The 16,245-nt window shown below is 45.7% G+C and overlaps 2 protein-coding genes across 2 annotated transcripts; both read left to right on the top strand.

Moving 5' to 3' along the window:
* The first annotated feature begins 395 nt into the window (after positions 1-395).
* Positions 396-9,977, top strand: LOC139336077 (heterogeneous nuclear ribonucleoprotein L-like). The gene is made up of 14 exons (XM_070969955.1): positions 396-568; positions 1,490-1,605; positions 1,715-1,952; positions 2,919-3,004; positions 3,202-3,298; positions 3,616-3,688; positions 6,861-6,893; positions 7,435-7,506; positions 7,843-8,090; positions 8,291-8,412; positions 8,542-8,743; positions 8,903-8,960; positions 9,094-9,204; positions 9,359-9,977. The coding sequence occupies exons 1-14, from the start codon at positions 491-493 to the stop codon at positions 9,415-9,417; spliced, it is 1,593 nt and encodes a 530-aa protein (XP_070826056.1). The 5' UTR covers positions 396-490; the 3' UTR covers positions 9,418-9,977.
* A 1,230-nt stretch (positions 9,978-11,207) lies between these two features.
* On the top strand, positions 11,208-16,070 carry LOC139336222 (delta(3,5)-Delta(2,4)-dienoyl-CoA isomerase, mitochondrial-like). The gene is made up of 11 exons (XM_070970226.1): positions 11,208-11,403; positions 11,533-11,600; positions 12,322-12,480; positions 12,758-12,846; positions 12,925-13,049; positions 13,139-13,187; positions 13,477-13,541; positions 13,777-13,847; positions 13,998-14,069; positions 14,556-14,706; positions 14,892-16,070. Exons 3-11 carry the CDS (start codon positions 12,353-12,355, stop codon positions 14,994-14,996), a joined length of 855 nt encoding a protein of 284 aa, XP_070826327.1. The 5' UTR covers positions 11,208-11,403; positions 11,533-11,600; positions 12,322-12,352; the 3' UTR covers positions 14,997-16,070.
* The last annotated feature ends 175 nt before the right edge of the window (positions 16,071-16,245 follow it).

Here is a 16,245-nt window from a genome sequence, read left to right as displayed (position 1 = left end):
CCTGATCTTTTCAAATGTTGATGTGGAGGACGTCTTCAATGGTATCAGCAGTTTTATTACACATATTTGTAGTATTGGTGGTGTAACACCAGATTCATTAGCCAGTAGCAAAGAAAACGGATAAGTAAGATAACTAAAGTAGAGGAACAGTTATCAAACTAATCTATAATACTCCTGATACTTCATATGTATAATGTTTGTGAGTTTTAAGGACAGTCTCACAGTCTGGAAGCGTAAAACCGTTAATACACTTTAAAATAAACATGACATCAGAGGCTTTGTCCACATTGTTAATAGTACCCAATGCAGGTTTACGCTTGATGCTCTCCTATTGGACGTTACTCCAGCCAAGTAGATTGACAGCTACCTGAACCTATCACAGCACGCGGTGCCGTAGTTCTGGGCGTGGGTGCACGAGTCTGGTTTTTCTTGACTTTTCCGTCCATTTCAGTTCATCGTCACTACCACCATCCTTTTTAAGCGGGACAACATGGCTACTGCGGCGAACCGATACTACAGCGAAGACGGGAGGGCAACGAAAAGACAGAAAACCGACGGGATGGCCACGGTGAGTTGTTTGGTGCGAGCTGCTCTGGGGATTAGTCTGGGTTAGATAACAGACGCGGTTCTCGGTCGAAACGTTCATTCAAATGCGTGCTGGGAAAAAGTCACGACGCGCCACGGGTCGTTAACGTCAGATAATGTTAACTGCTGTTCATAAACCTTCTTTTATGAGGTTTGTCAATGTGTATTATACGTGTGAGGTTAGCAGGGACCCACCGCGAAGCATGAATCGCCCTTCTCCCTGTGCTGTGCGGTCTGAAAGGGCTCGTTTGAGGGCCGTTTCCTCGGCCGGGCCTCGCCCGAGTTCGGCTTTGTTCTCGTGCCGGTTAGCAGTGTGTTAGCTGTGAGCTAACGTTACGTACTTTAACGATAACTGGTTAGCATCAAACCAGCCGTTATTTTACACGCACGTTTGTTTAAACCAACACTTCTTTAGACTTGGAGAGAAGCGTCTACAAACATACATTAAAATAATACAAATAGCACGACATGTAGCCGTCCGACCCCCGTTAAGACGAACATGACCTGTCGTTAGCGAACGTTACTGTTCAGGTATTACGTCTGGAAATACAGCTAAGCTACCTGAGTAAAGAAAACGTTGATCCCTCTCTTCATTTTACTTTTATTTGTGTGTGTGTGGTAGCGACAGAAAAATAGATCTGGAAATTTTTGTCAGATGTTTAAAACAAAGCCACCCTAAAAATACAATAAATAAGCTTATACATATACATATACACGACGTAATGAATATACCCATTGCACGTCTACCAGTAACTACTTCCAGGGTAGTTTACTGCACTCAGTGTGAATGTGTTAGAAGAGGCAGATGGTTCAAGACAGAGGTGACAGCAACAGAAATGCTTTTGAGTTTGAGCAAGAAAATGTTGACACTCAACCATTAATAATTTTATTTTCTTTGACGTAGGGATATGAAGATCCACATAAGACCCTCCCGTCGGTGGTGGTGCACGTCCGGGGCCTGGTGGACGGTGTCACGGAGGCTGACCTTGTGGAGGCCTTGCAAGAATTTGGAGTAATCAGGTCAGAAAATTTTACCACAATGCAAGGTTATGTTCATGGCAGGCTTTTTATCTGCAGGATAGGAAGTTAAGACTCAGCGTCTGCCTTTTCATCTGCTTTTGTTGTCTAGCTATGTGGTTGTGATGCCCAAGAAGCGCCAGGCACTGGTGGAGTACAAAGACATGAACGGATCATCCACAGCCGTAACCTATGCTGCAGACAACCAGGTTTACATCGCCGGCCACCCAGCCTTTATCAACTACTCCACCAGCCAGAAGATCTCCAGGCCGGGAGACTCTGACGACTCCAGAAGTGTTAACAACGTCCTCCTGCTCACCATCATGAACCCCATCTACCCCATCACCACGGTAAATGCGGAGAGTGTGCTTCCTAAATGTCTCTTTAGTCTCCACATCATTCTGTGTTAATGTGGTTTTTAACTCTCACACACTGGTGGCAGCAGTTCATTTATCTGTCAAAGGCTGCATCGAGTGCCAGTCTGAACAACTGACAGGTGTGTTGTTGAAACGTCAGTACCATACACTGCTCTCCTGGAGTTTGTTTCACAGATGTTGTTGTGTTGGAAACGTGCCGAAATATCCAGGGCTGCCATGCATTCAAGTCTCATGTCACAAAACCACCAAACCTTTGTTGGTGCCACCTTCTCTGTTGTGAGGATTTGCTGCTTTTCTCTGGTTTTTACTGGACTATTGTAGGTTATTTTCTCAATGAATCAGTCTAGAAAACAGGTGGCCCAGCTCAAATTGTGGGATACGTTTAGATTCATAGCTGTACTTTAAGCATTCAGAGTAAACTAAATGATTGCAGCGTCTTTATACTGCTGCTGTGGTTTGCTTGTTATGCCGAGGCTATTTTTACCTACACTTTAAGTTGAAGTCTTTTAAACTCATTTTTTAACCACTCCATAGGTTTCATGTTAGCAAACTAAAGTTGTGGAATCTACATGTACTGTGTGCATGACACAAGTCATTTTTAACTGTTGTTCACTAATAGATTATTTCACCTATAATTCATTATATTGCAATTCCAATGCATTCTAAGTTCACATACTTTAAGGTGTCCCTTTAAGCAGCTTGGAAAATTTCGGAAAATGATGTAGTGGATTTTAAATGGAAATGTTTGACCTAAATTAAACAATTTACAGGCAGTGCCACCAAAGTGGAGGTAAACCTATGACCCACTGAGGAAGTGATTCCTAAGATAAAGCAGTGACCTCACACAGGGAATGATTCCTGGGAATAAATGTCAGAAACTGGGTTTAAATGTATTTGGTCCAAACTGTTTCTATTTTTAAACTTGGTGAATTTCCACAGGATGTCCTCTACACTATCTGCAACAACTGTGGGCCTGTCCAGAGAATCGTCATCTTCAGGAAGAACGGCGTCCAGGCCATGGTTGAATATCCTTTCCCATTCTTGCTGTCTCACATACGGGATGCATGCCCTTCCTCTGGTAAAATGAGCACCTGAGGAAGACCATTTGTGGCTGAAATGCTGTCACACATGTGGCTTTTGGTGGTCTGTTTTATCATTTTAGGTGATAATTAAGATAAGATAACCTGGTACATGCATGTCTTGTCCTTAACCCGGTCTTTACATTTGACTCTGTGCAAAGCGCCCAGCGCGCCAAGGCGTCGCTCAACGGAGCAGACATCTACTCTGGCTGCTGCACGCTGAAGATCGAGTACGCCAAGGTATCGCAGCAGGACACGTCTCAATGTTCAAAGTGTGGCGGCACAAACACACAATATATAATAGAAACCAACACAATAACCTGCTGGAAGTGTTTTTTCACCCTCGCTGTATGCAGTGGTACTTAATGGTGGAGAAGCAGCTGAACATACTGTTTGTGTGTTTATCTGGTGTGTGTCCTGAAAGTGGTAACGCTGTTGCCCAGTTATATTTGGACTGTAAACAAACTCCATGTATAAACATTTAGATAATTTCAGCCAGGTTGAGACAGTGGTTTCTGTGTTCATGCTTGCATTCATGTATTATTGTATTTCCTCAGCCCACTCGCCTGAATGTGTTCAAGAATGACCAAGACACCTGGGACTACACGAATCCCAACCTCGGAGGCCCAGGTAAAGCCTTCTACACCTGAGCACAGTCCTGAGCATTTGCTGAGCGCCATACACGCTTTGTAGCTTAGAGGCCTGATACTGTTAAGCACCCTTACTGCCACTGTGAGGAGTTTCAGCAAGCAGGCTGCTGGAAAGATGGAGGCAACACCCTTCATTCATAATGCTACCAAACAGATTTTAAGTTATGGTAAATGTACAGATATAGTTTTAAGGAAAGAACCTGTGTAGCATTATGACTGAAGTGATGCTTTGGATCTTAACTCTTCTCCATGCACATTTCGGTCAGGGTTCATATGCAGGACTGAGAGGTTGTGGAAAATCATGGGTGTGTTTGTAACAGTGGGCATCAACAATGTTAGCATGAGACCAGAAATGATAGATGGATGCTCACAACTCCAACCAGAGGTTTTAAATGTTGAACTCTGCTATGTGGTGGGAATGGCAGGAACACACTTAAAGACACAAGACGACCCACAAGCAACATAAACTGCACTTTATATCTTAACTGGAAACTGTAGGATCCTCTGTGTGTGGAGGATCGTATTTTTGTTCCTGTGGCATGTACCTGTTCTGGTTTAGCTGACCCAACTGTGCCTGTGTGCATATTGTAGTATTACTGCACCATAGCATATAATTCACGTACTGTTGTTCTCATACGAATGTTTCCAAACTGGTAAAAATCTCCGTCCCTCAGACAGATGATGAGGCGCCGTCGTCTGCTCACAGCTGAATGATGGTGTCTTTTGTTTACCTCTTAAGACTCCTCTTCATGTGTTTCAGTGATGAAGACACAAACTTGTTGTGTGTCTGTGTTTGCTGTTCCTGCCTTCCTAACCACACCTGTAAAGTTAGCAGGGTTTTGGGATCCACTGGGGTAAAAGAAGAGCATCGACCTAAATGATAGCACTGTTACTGATTTAAGTTTAAGAAGTTTACTTTAGGCACTTTAACGGTTCAGGCAACATGTATTTGAACTGACTTTAAGGCAGTCGCATTTCTTTGCCACTGAGACTGATCCTGGTCTTTTCTTCTGTCTTTTCTCCCATTGAGTGCAGCCAAAATTGATCTAAAATGCAAATTAACCTGAGAACTGAGCTGTCAGACAGACTGAAAGACAGCCTTATCTGTGACTGATATTCTGAAGTGTGATGTTTGTCCTGGAGGTGAGGACAGAGCCATAGACCAGCATCAGTAAACAGGCTGTCTGCTACGTTACGTAATGCTTATGTTGTGATAAATCTGTGATCTCAGCAAATCCAAAAAAAATGTGCTCAGAGAGAGAGGCAGATACATGCTGACAACATCACCACTCAGCAACCACCACCTCAAGTATCCACTTCTTCAGTGAGGACACAACCACTATCATACAGAGGGCCAAATGTCCCCCGAGACACAAGGGGATAAACTACAAGACACCAGCCATTCAGCATGACGGTGTAGGACTGATACCCCACTCATTCCTCATCTCCGCATCCCAGCACAAGAGCCACGAAGACAACGCACACTTCTAGAGGGTGGGGGAGTTTTGGGCACTGAGCTACACTTGGTCCCTCCTTCCTTTCGTACCCATTTTGAGACACAAGCGAATGACACATTGAAACAGGCCAAAGCTTGCATCTACCCCCCCAATGGAGACTGATACCAGAGAAGACACAGCATCCACCCAAACAGAAGGTAGTGACAGACATCCACCAGCACAACAGATGACGCATACTGATACTAAGCAGTCGGCCGAGAGCACACTTTAGAGGCTGTGGCCCGTCCCGTACTGAGGGCCGCTCCGCTCGTCACCAAACATCACATTCAAGCTACACACTGTGCGACACTTGCTGACGCCGTCCCAACTGATCCAATAGATGCCTCACACCGATCGAGCTGTAGCCAGTCACACTGGAACCAACACAAGACAACTGATGAAGACAAGACACTGCTGACAACACCATCAAGCACACTCAGCCCAGTCAGGCCCATTTTTGGTTTCAGCCCTAATGTGTGTCCTCCCACATGGAGTTCAGCTTTTCTCTCTTGCTCTTTCTCCTCATCTCCTCATCTTTCCCCCCTCTGATTTTCTTACTACATGCATCCCTGTTTAGCTATCCCTTTTTTTGAGTGCAATTTTTTTTCCTCAATATTTAAAGTCTCTAGAACCTGTGTAACGCCTTCCATGTGATGCAGGTTTGGCAATTTGCGGCTAAGAGGAGCCAGCTTCCCAACAAATGTTCTCTATGGCAGCCTCAAGGCCTACCAGTGGGCGCTAAGCGGACTATTCCAAAAAGGAACAAAAAGGATGGAAACGCCAGCCAAACGGCCAGCCAACCCCCCAATGGGCTTTTCAACTTGATAAAACCAGGAATCGGTCCTGAGGTGGAGAGTTGTTTCCCCAAAAGAGGAAATGGATAAGAGTATGGGATGAAATGAATTGAGTGGAGAGTGGTGGAACTGCTGCAGCAAATATCTTCCTCCCACTGTTTGTAAGCATGCAGTAAGTAAATCGAGACCCTCCTCAGGAACATTACCTGCACAGCACCACACGACTCCAAAGCCCAGCACCCAACATCGCCACACAAGACTGACATGACTCGATTTTACATTTTTTTTCCTCATTCAGGCTTAATCTTTCTTTCTGGAAGAGGGTGATGGTTGTGGTTCTGTGGGGGCCTGATTTCTAATGTCACTCAAACCTGCTGTATGTCTGTTCGCTGTGTGTTTACAGCCATGGGGAGTCTAAGTGAGCTTCCCTGGACTTGAGTGATAGCTTCTTTGGGGATTAAATCATGTTGTAATCTGGAGGGTGTGATTTTCATATAATTCATGTAGGATGTGATTGACCCATGACCAACCCTGTTGATTACGAGCATCACAAAGCCAGGAGAGCTTTTCACCCACCAGCCACAGTGGCTGTGGGTGTCCAAAATTTGGCTAATAAATTGTGAATTTGCATGAGCCTGGTTGGTCGCCTGCAGAGGTGCCAAGCCGCCCGCATTCACAGTCAGTCTGTCTGCGCTCAGCCTGAAACTCTTCCCAATCGAGCACAGACGGCTTTGTCATGAGTGGTTTTGCTGCTCTCTCCTGATATTTAAGTGGGGTCATGTCACATTTGCCCGGAAACAATGTTGTTTTGATTAACCTGGCTGCCGTTCTGATTGTGTGTGATTATTGTGTACCTGTACAGATGGTGATGCAGATGGCAATGGGAGCGGTGCAGGTGTGTGTGAGCGTACAACCTTTATTTTTTACATTGAGCTGTCTGTGATACTTATTCTGAGTGACTTTGTTTGATGTCCTTACCTTTCACCTCCTAGATCAGCCCCCACCTCATGTCCCCCCCTCCCTGTTTCCCTTTCTGTCCATATCCATGAACTAATTTGAAAACAGACCAAGATCAGTCACTGTGATCATTTCAGCTACTTGGTTTGACTGTAGTCTGCCTGGAGTGTAGTGGGGGTGGGGGGTGGAGGGGGGGGGGGGGTCATGACTCTGACAGACCAGATGAATCAGTCTTGACATGCATGTGTTTGTCTTAAGTACTAATTTGTGATGGCACTCCTTGATAAAGTCGCCCTGACAGACTCTTTATCTGCTCTCTGATGAGCACTCTCAGGCAGATTTTGGCATCAGATTGTCTCTTAACCACGATGCCGTGTCTTAAACGCTCGGGCATGTCATGTACAGATTGAAGTCATGTTTCCAGTCTCTTGTCATATTTATCTGTCAACTCTGCCTCTCTTGTCTTCCTGTTCTCGTAGATGATGTGAATGCCAACCCCAACAAGCGTCAGAGGCAGCCTGCTCTGCTGGGCGACCACCCTCCAGAGTACGGTAAGGCTCTCGCGCTGCAGAGGAACTGCAGAGAAACCCGCGGATAGCAAACACTGCTCGTCTTTCCTGTCCTCTAAAAGGACTGCTGCTGCCTGTTACCTGACTGTTCAGCATAGACGCTCACGATTGTTAAACTCAATGTCTTGAGGTGACGTAAGCAGTCCTCCACACAGTGGCAGTTAAGCTGTGCTGCGTCTGCGTGTGCTGTGTTTACGACACGCCGTCCAAATCTTTCTCCAGGCGGCGACGACGTTTTCTAGAAAACCGTTCTCTGGAGTTGACCTGGCTCTTGGCCAGTCTGTCCTCTCACCTGCTGCTTTCTGCCACATCCCTCAGGAGGTGGTTACCACGGCTACGATGAGAGCTATGGCTCTCCACCATATGAGAGTCGCCGCATGGGTCCACCAATGAGAGGCCGTGGAGGAAGGAGCTACGGGCCAGGCTACGGACCCCCTCCCCCTCCCCCCGGCGAGTACGGTGGCCACGCTGAGTCTCCAGTCGTCATGTTGTATGGACTGGACCCTGTCAAGATGAATGCTGACCGTGTCTTCAACATCTTCTGTCTGTATGGCAACGTGGAGCGGGTCAGTGGATGAGTGTGTCTGTGCTGGGGGGGCTGAAAATCTGTTCTTATAGAGTGACAGAGAGAAAACGCTAATGTGACCGCACACACTTACTCTGCGCCATCACCTCAGTTCAAGTTTACAGTGTTTTCTGTCTCTTAGAGGCAGGGAGACACTCATCTAGAAAACTGGACAATTGTGTCTTGTGTCTCTTTCTGTAGGTGAAGTTCATGAAGAGTAAGCCTGGGGCCGCCATGGTGGAAATGGGAGACTGCTATGCGGTGGACCGCGCCATCACTCACCTCAACAACACCTTTCTCTTTGCTCAGAGACTGAATGTGTGGTGAGTTCAAGAGCTGTGGCCTGAACCACTGACGGCCTGTGAGAGTCAGATGCTGTGTGCTGTTCTACGAATAATGTATTTTAGTATAATAATACATTCAAAGTTAAAACTGCTCATCACCCCCCGCAGCGTGTCCAAGCAGCAGGCCATCGTCCCTGGTCAGTGCTATGAGCTGGAAGACGGAACAAGCAGCTTCAAGGACTTCCACGGCTCTAGGAACAACCGGTTCACCTCACCGGAGCAGGCGGCCAAAAACCGCATCCAGCACCCGAGCAACGTGTTGCACTTCTTCAATGCCCAGCCGGATGTCACACCGGAGGTCTTCTCTCAGGTAAGAGGAGACATGGGCGGGGGTCCTGGTGTCACCGGACAGGTTTTTCCCTTTAAATCGACTCATCATCCGCTGCACTTTCATCAAAGCTTGAAACGGTTACTTTCAGGACATTTTAAAGTGCTGCATCTGGTAACTAATTCACGTCGTGCTCTTCAGATCTGTGAGGAGATTGGTGTCAAGTGTCCCGGCAACGTCAAGATGTTCACAGGAAAGAGTAAGCAGCTCACATTCTGCTAATTCTGGCTTTAAAGACTTAAACCAGGACAAGAGTTCATGTTGAACGCATGCAGGGTCTCCACACACTGATCGTTCTCTCTGTGGTGGTGTTTGGCTTCTCTAACCACCAGGTGGCGCAGCTCCCAATGACCGCAGCGCTTCAGGTCTGCTGGAGTGGGAGTCCATCAACGACGCCATGGAGGCCCTCGCCATGATGAACCACTACCAGATGAAGAACGCAGGTATGTGCAAGACCCTCAGCTGAGCCCCTGTGGTTATGGAAACCGTGATTGGTCGATGGTGTGTTAAAGTTAAGTTGCATCAGCGTTTCACTGTGGACGCCTCGCTCAGGTGAAGGTGGCTGTCTGTGATCACACCTCTCCTCTCTCCTTCCAGCTGGTCCGTACCCCTACACCCTCAAACTGTGCTTCTCCACCGTTCAGCACGCCAACTGAGCGCCCCCTTGTGGCCAGGAAGAGGAAGATTGGTCCACCATTCCTAAGTTCACATGTACTTTGACCATGATTGCTTGCAACACACCTGGGGAAAATAGATTTTTAAAACACCTTGAATGCTGTGGAATAATACTTTTCACAGTGCAGCTGACCCCTGAAGTGCAAACTCCTCCTGTTTGGTATATTGGACAGACTTAACCAGTGCTGACAGGCCTTTCAGACATTTGATATTTATGCCCCAGATGTGGTTTCTAGTGTATCAGTCCCCGTGTCTTCAGTATGAAGTTGTCCTTTTTACTTTTTGTATTATGCTTATACAGTAACCTGACAGGTGAGAGAGAATCTGCATTAGGACGAGCTGGTTTTCTGCTCAGGTGGTTCAGCGGCAGTGGACAACGTGGTTTTGTATAAGATTTGTCTTTTGAAACTTTTATTAGAGCTCACTCTTTTCTTTTGTGTTATTTTAATTGCTGTGTGTTCAGTTCTGCGTCTCCATGGCTGACGTGCACATGGAGAATTGTTTTGTTCTAAGAAAATAAAAAAAAACACTTTAAAGTTGAGTTTATTGTTTTGTCATTTACTGTGTGTGTGTGTGTGTGTGTGTGTGTGTGTGTGTGTGTGTGTGTGTGTGTGTGTGTGTGTGTGTGTGTGTGTGTGTGTGTGTGTGTGTGTGTGTGTGTGTGTGTGTGTGTGTGTGTGTGTGTGTGTGTGTGTGTGTGTGTGTGTCTTTGACTCCACACTGGTAGACTTGAACCATTCAGGTTCCAGCATTGAGTGTAAAATAAACACATCTGTTGAGTTCACCTGGAGGACGTAACAGGAATGCGGGAGCCAATCAGATCAGGAGCTGAGCTGTGACCAACCGCCCAATAGCAAGTTAAATCAGTCTGATCTGGTTCATTGATCCACATTTACAGTTCAGAGGAAAGAAATGATGCGTCCACTCACGGCCTCTGGGCAGCTGACGGTCCTTCTGCTGCCACCTACCGACCCGGAGTGTGAACAACAATGAATTTTTTACAACATAGGATTTGAGCAGTTACATCAGCGGGTTAGATTCATCGAGGTGTTTCTGTCACAATGTGTTCGGTGAAAGCTGCTTTTTGAGCATCAAAGAAGAAGAAAGCCGCACGTCTGCGGCTGAAATGACTCCCGAGATTCGCCTTTTTCATCACTGTGAGCGCGTCCCCTCACACCAACAGACACACCGGGCTTCCGTTACTTCAACAGAACTGTCGCTCAGCCTGAACTTTTATTTCGGGTGTGGCGTTCAGGGAACATTCGGAAGAACGTGGTATTTCCGGTTTTACGTAAGCATGAAAAGACTAACATTCAGATACGTGTATCTTAGATGCGATGTTCTAATATGTATTAAGATAGCAAAATTATAGTCATATATACTCATATGTAAAGTTTTATATATATATATATATATATATATATATATATATATATATATATATATATATATATAATTTTTTAGAAGGCTTCTGTTACCGCAGAGGAAAGACAGATTATTATTAATTACACTAAATAAGAAATGAAGATAATTGCATTCAAAAGCTTTATACATTATAGACGTAATTTTTAGATCACAGGTGTGATTTGTTTTATGCAAATATCTGTGAATGTTCATATAGTGCAGACCTTGTTGAAGTAGAAATTACGTTACCTGTGTTACAGTCCATTAATTGTAATGTAAGTATTGTAGAAGTGACCTTACATGCAGCATTTTCTAACTTTATAAATTATATATATTTTGTCTATAGGCATATTCATATTATAAACTTGGCTCTGGAGCTTGAGCCCCGCCGGCCACCGTATCGGCTGTGTCTCGAGGAGGTTGGGTTCAGTTAGTTACGTAGTGTTAATTAAACTTTGTTTTTATTGCACACGGTTGTGTTTGATGGGATGCAGCTTAACTTCTCGTATTTATAACAGAACCAAACTTCAGCGACCAGCCAACGTTTCCGCCTCAGACTTTTGGTAAGATAGCTGCTAATGACTAGCTGTTAGCTAACGCTAGCTAGCGACAGGCTAACGCTAATAAGCGGCACAGCGTGCAGGTGAAGTGAATCAGTTTCTCTGTCTGCGCATTTTTATTGATCTCTGAAGAGTTTGGACTCTGACACGAACGAAGGGAGCGATGTTGTCCGTCATTGTCAAGTCAGCCCTCACGAAATGTAAGTCCGCATGTTTGTGTTCGTTAGCTGCTTGTCGTGTTATTAGCCAACATGTTCATGTTCGTGTCATGTGTGACTGCTCAGGGCACCTGATGTTCCTTGTTTTTCGGCTCGATTGGCTTCTACAAGTCTGCAGTTTGATTTTTTTTTTTTTTACCTGAGGTGAACTGAAGCTGTGAAAAGTGCTAAGTAGGTGAAAGGTCACAGAGCAGCTTCAGCGTCTCGTGCAAGTAAACGGGATTGTTATTTCTTAGAATGATTCATTAATAGTCAAATCTGTAAAATGTCAGAAAATAGTGTGCAGAAAGTGACGCCATTGAATCACCTGATCAAAAGCAGAGGTGCACTTTGCTTCACTTCCACCAGCGGACGTAACTCGTCCAGCCTTTGCTTGGCACCAACCAGTGAACTAAGATAATATGTAATATATGAATGTGTGGGTTCTGTCTGTTTCTGCAGACGTGCAGAGAAAAGAGCTGCAAGTGAGGATTGTTTTCATTATTGATTAATGTGCTGAATTCTTTGATTAACTGAAATCTGATCCATCACGTGATCTGAGCCCAAACAGTCATCAGACCGTCTTCACTGAACGGCTGCAGGCTGAATATTTGGTATTTTCCTTCACAGTGACTGAGCTCATTAACTGATGACTGTCCTCTTTGCTCTCTGCTCTCCTAAACGTCCGTCCTTCCTCTCCCTGTTGTTGTCTCCGTCCACACAGACAGGCGCCCTGCCAGGCTGCGTTCAGGGCCATGTCGTCTTCAGCGGGTCCCAGTCCTCCTTACACCACGCTGGCCATCAGTCAGCCGGCAGAGTTCATCACACACGTGGAGCTTCACCGTCCAGACAAACTCAACACCATGAACAAAGCTTTCTGGAGGCAGGGATCCGTTTGTTATCTGTCTCGTCTCCTGAATGTATTCGTTCATTTTATAAAGTCCTGATTGATGAAGACAAACATGTGCCATAAATGTCAAACACTTAAAAGCTGTATGGAGTATTTTTAAGAGCCCCTCAGCTCCAAATGACTAGAAATGACAGGAAACAGGACAGAAGACGTCACGCTGTGACATTTAACTGATGTTGAAAAGTCATCCAGAAGCTTGTTTGGTGACCTTCAGCCGGCAGTGACGGGAGGTTTTGGGTTTTGTCTCCAGAGAGATGGTGGACTGCTTCAATGAGATATCTGAGAACCCGGACTGCAGAGTGGTGGTGGTCTCTGGAGCAGGGAAGAGCTTCACGGCTGGTAGGAGTCGCGCTTTTCTTAGCGATGCTGTGTTTGTCGTGATGTCGTATTTACTCTCTGCGTTGTGTTGCCGTCCAGGTCTCGACCTCAACGACTTAATTGGCGACATGATCCAACCAGAGGGCGACGACACGGCCAGGCTTTCCTGGAACTTGAGGAAAACGATCATGAAGTATCAGGACACGTTCTCCGTCATAGAGAGGGTCAGTTTATCAGGCTGAGGCTGGACCAATCACAGACCGGATCATGTCTGGACGGCATTGAAAGCGATGTGTGTGTTTTCTTCTCGTAGTGTCCAAAGCCTGTCGTGGTGGCCGTCCATGGAGCCTGTATTGGAGGAGGTAAGACGTCATCGACACACTTTTTGAGTTCAGATTTTAAATGTTAGCGGCCATCTTTGGGTTCCTGGTGTCACCGGCTCACTTTGAAGCGGCTGCAGGGCAAACCTGGTCCAGAGCAGGTTCACTTCACGAGTCACCGTGGACTAAAGAGAGTCTGAGATGACAATAAAATGACAAGAAAGAACAGTGGAGACATTTTCATGCACCAGTAGAAGCTCTTCAGTGAGACTTATGTCAGAAACACGGAGCTGTCCGTCATGTTCACTGTGGGCGTGTTGCTCTGCGGCAGGTCTTGACCTGATCACAGCCTGTGACATCCGCCTGTGTACCCAGGACGCCTGGTTTCAGGTGAAGGTACGTACGCGTCCATCGAACATTCAGTCTTGAAACGTGGTGAGGGGGGAAAAAAAAAAAAAAAACAGCCAACAGATAAACAATTAAGAAAAAGCAAGGAGCTGAAAACTGAGATGAGTTAAAGATGAACAGATGTCAGGTGACCCTTTCTCCCCTGTCAGTGTTGTTCCCGCCTTATTGGACACTCAGGACGTCACCACGCGCTCAGTGTCTGTCGTTCTGCTTGGTTCCACAGGAAGCGGACATTGGACTTGCGGCAGATCTTGGAACTCTCCAGAGGCTTCCCAAAGTCATCGGCAGCCGCAGGTCATTTTAATAAGTCGCACGTTTGAAAAAAAAAGGCTGTGTGTACTCATACATGTGATGTAGTACTGTGTAAAGTGACAGAAAACACACTGTGTGTGTGAGTGTGTGTGTGTGTGTGTGTGTGATAAATCCATATGTCACCTCCTCCAGCCTGGTGAACGAGTTGGCTCTGACTGTCAGGAAGATGTACGCCGATGAGGCGAAGAGCTGCGGCCTGGTCAGGTAAAGGTCCTCACAGGACAGCGCTTCTTTTTCCTGAACATTTCAATCTGTTCAGTGCAGATTGTGACGCATCGTGTCGTCTCCTCAGGCAGAGCGCGATCGTCTGAAGCGATGCAGCCTGCAGGCTCGTAGTTTTCAGAGCGTGTTCAGTCAAGTGTCGTCTGTTTTTAGTGGATTAACCAGAAATCTGCAGGCTCGCTGAAGCTTTGTGAGGTCACGAAGCTGAGTCATGTTTAACCAGTGTACCACCGCAGTAACCTCATCATACTGGTTATACAGGATCAGCCGTGTTAATCACAGGAAACCAGTTGAACCTGCGTTGTGATTCAGGCTGCAGCTAAAAACGGACTAGTTTGTTCTGGTAACAGAAAACTCATTAGTGGTGTGAGTTTATCTTAAAGAGTCCTCGGTGATCTGAGCGTCGGTGATTTTCAAACTCACTTATTTTAATGTTTTCAGTCTCACACTTTCACTTTTCCTGCCCAGCCGGGTGTTTGCAGATAAGGAGGCCATGATGGCCGGAGCGCTGGAGATGGCCGGGGAGATCGCAGGCCGCAGCCCCATCGCTATACAGGGCACCAAAATCAACCTCCTCTACTCCAGAGACCACAGCGTAGAAGAAGGGCTGCACTACATTGTAAGAAGAAAAACATGGAGGATTTCTGTGTGTGTGTGTGTGTGTGTGTGTGTGTGTGTGTGTGTGTGTGTGTGTGTGTGTGTGTGTGTGTGTGTGTGTTTGTGTTTGTGTGTGTGTGTGTGTCAGCATCACTCTGCCTCACTCACGCCACTGAATCCCACCTCTGCCCTGTCGACCCTCTGCAGGCCTCCTGGAACATGAGCATGCTTCAGTCTCAAGATGTGATGAAATCGGCTCAGGCCTCCATGGAGAAGAAAAGTCCCAAGGCGATGGTTTTCTCCAAACTCTAAACCTCACTGACCGAGTTCAGATCGAACACAAAAGCTGCCATTTTCTCTCCATTGTGGCCTTTTTGTGTGTGTGTGTGTGTGTGGGGAACCACACTTGGAAATATTAGGATCCTTCTTGTTTCCAAAGATCTGCTCTGTTGTTGGACTGAACCAGCACTGTGATAACAGGATACTACGCATTTAAACTAAGGAGTTAAAGTCATCTGTGTGGAATCAGAATCATAGCTTCAAATCAGTTTAACACCCTGGCAGCTGTAATAAGCTGTAATGAGAGATGTGCAGCAGTAACATTGAGTGTAACGGTGTGTTTGAGCTGCAGGACGTCCTCTTACAGTAACAGCCAGTTATGTAAATGATTTCATGAATGTTTGCTGAAAGAAACTCACCTGAAACATCCTGAATAAACTTAATTACTACAATCATTTTGAACAAAAGCTACGATTCTGCTGGATTCAAATAACTTAAAAGCTTTATTGATAGAACTTTAAAAATAATCTTACAAAAGTAGAACAAGAAGGCGTTCAGAGTCGATCACTGCAGAGTCCGTTTGGCACGAAGCCTCTCCAACGTTTTCTGTGAACAGATGGAAGAAAAGTATTAACTCAGACTCAGTTCAGTGAGAGCATCCGGTCCTCAGAAACCTGCTCCAGTGTTTCAGAAACCTGCTCTGTGGGAGCCAATCAGGAGCTGAGCTGTGACCAACCGCCCAATAGCAAGTTAAATCAGTCTGATCTGGTTTATTGATCCACATTTACAGTTATATATATATAAAACCCACTGTCTCTGCTTGCCCGCTGTCGGACTCTCTGCACCACCCTTGGACTCTGCGTTGTGATTTATTTTGTGTTTGTGGTGGAGTGTTGTGCGGAGAGAAGGAGGCACTGGACACAGGGTTCGGGATTGTGGTTCAAGGCCTTGGCTGCCTTTTATTCCACATTCACACTCTTCAACTCTGCCGTCTGCACTTGCAGTAGCTGCTGGTCTCATCACCTTGCGGAGCAAATAAAAATAAACTTTTTTTTTTTTTTTTTAGAAATAAATATCTTACCCAGAAAAATAATATATGTCTTACTCAACAAAAATAAACATAACAAAAAAAAACATTTATCACATGAAAATAATTATCTCATTAAATTACATACAGGAATAAATGGCAAACATAATATTACATTCTCAACTCAAACACTTCGCAAACAAAAGTAAATGAATGCTCCGTCCTGCCCTGTCAACCGTCTACTCATATCCAACA

The sequence above is a fragment of the Chaetodon trifascialis genome, chromosome 9 (genome assembly GCF_039877785.1).
Source record: "Chaetodon trifascialis isolate fChaTrf1 chromosome 9, fChaTrf1.hap1, whole genome shotgun sequence".
In the NCBI taxonomy this organism is placed as follows: Eukaryota; Metazoa; Chordata; class Actinopteri; order Chaetodontiformes; family Chaetodontidae; genus Chaetodon; species Chaetodon trifascialis.
Note: the sequence above shows the minus strand (reverse complement) of the source record. Positions and strands in the feature narration are given on the sequence as shown.

Excerpts from the sequence above, each read along its gene's own strand:
- LOC139336077 (XM_070969955.1), top strand. The coding sequence starts at position 491 with ATGGCTACTGCGGCGAACCGATACTACAGCGAAGACGGGAGGGCAACG. Across the intron at positions 3,005-3,201 it reads GGCGTCCAGGCCATGGTTGA|ATTTGACTCTGTGCAAAGCG; the intron begins ATATCCTTTCCC and ends CCCGGTCTTTAC. Across the intron at positions 7,507-7,842 it reads CGACCACCCTCCAGAGTACG|GAGGTGGTTACCACGGCTAC; the intron begins GTAAGGCTCTCG and ends CACATCCCTCAG.
- LOC139336222 (XM_070970226.1), top strand. The coding sequence starts at position 12,353 with ATGTCGTCTTCAGCGGGTCCCAGTCCTCCTTACACCACGCTGGCCATC. Across the intron at positions 13,050-13,138 it reads CGTTCTCCGTCATAGAGAGG|TGTCCAAAGCCTGTCGTGGT; the intron begins GTCAGTTTATCA and ends TTCTTCTCGTAG. Across the intron at positions 14,707-14,891 it reads AAGAAGGGCTGCACTACATT|GCCTCCTGGAACATGAGCAT; the intron begins GTAAGAAGAAAA and ends GACCCTCTGCAG.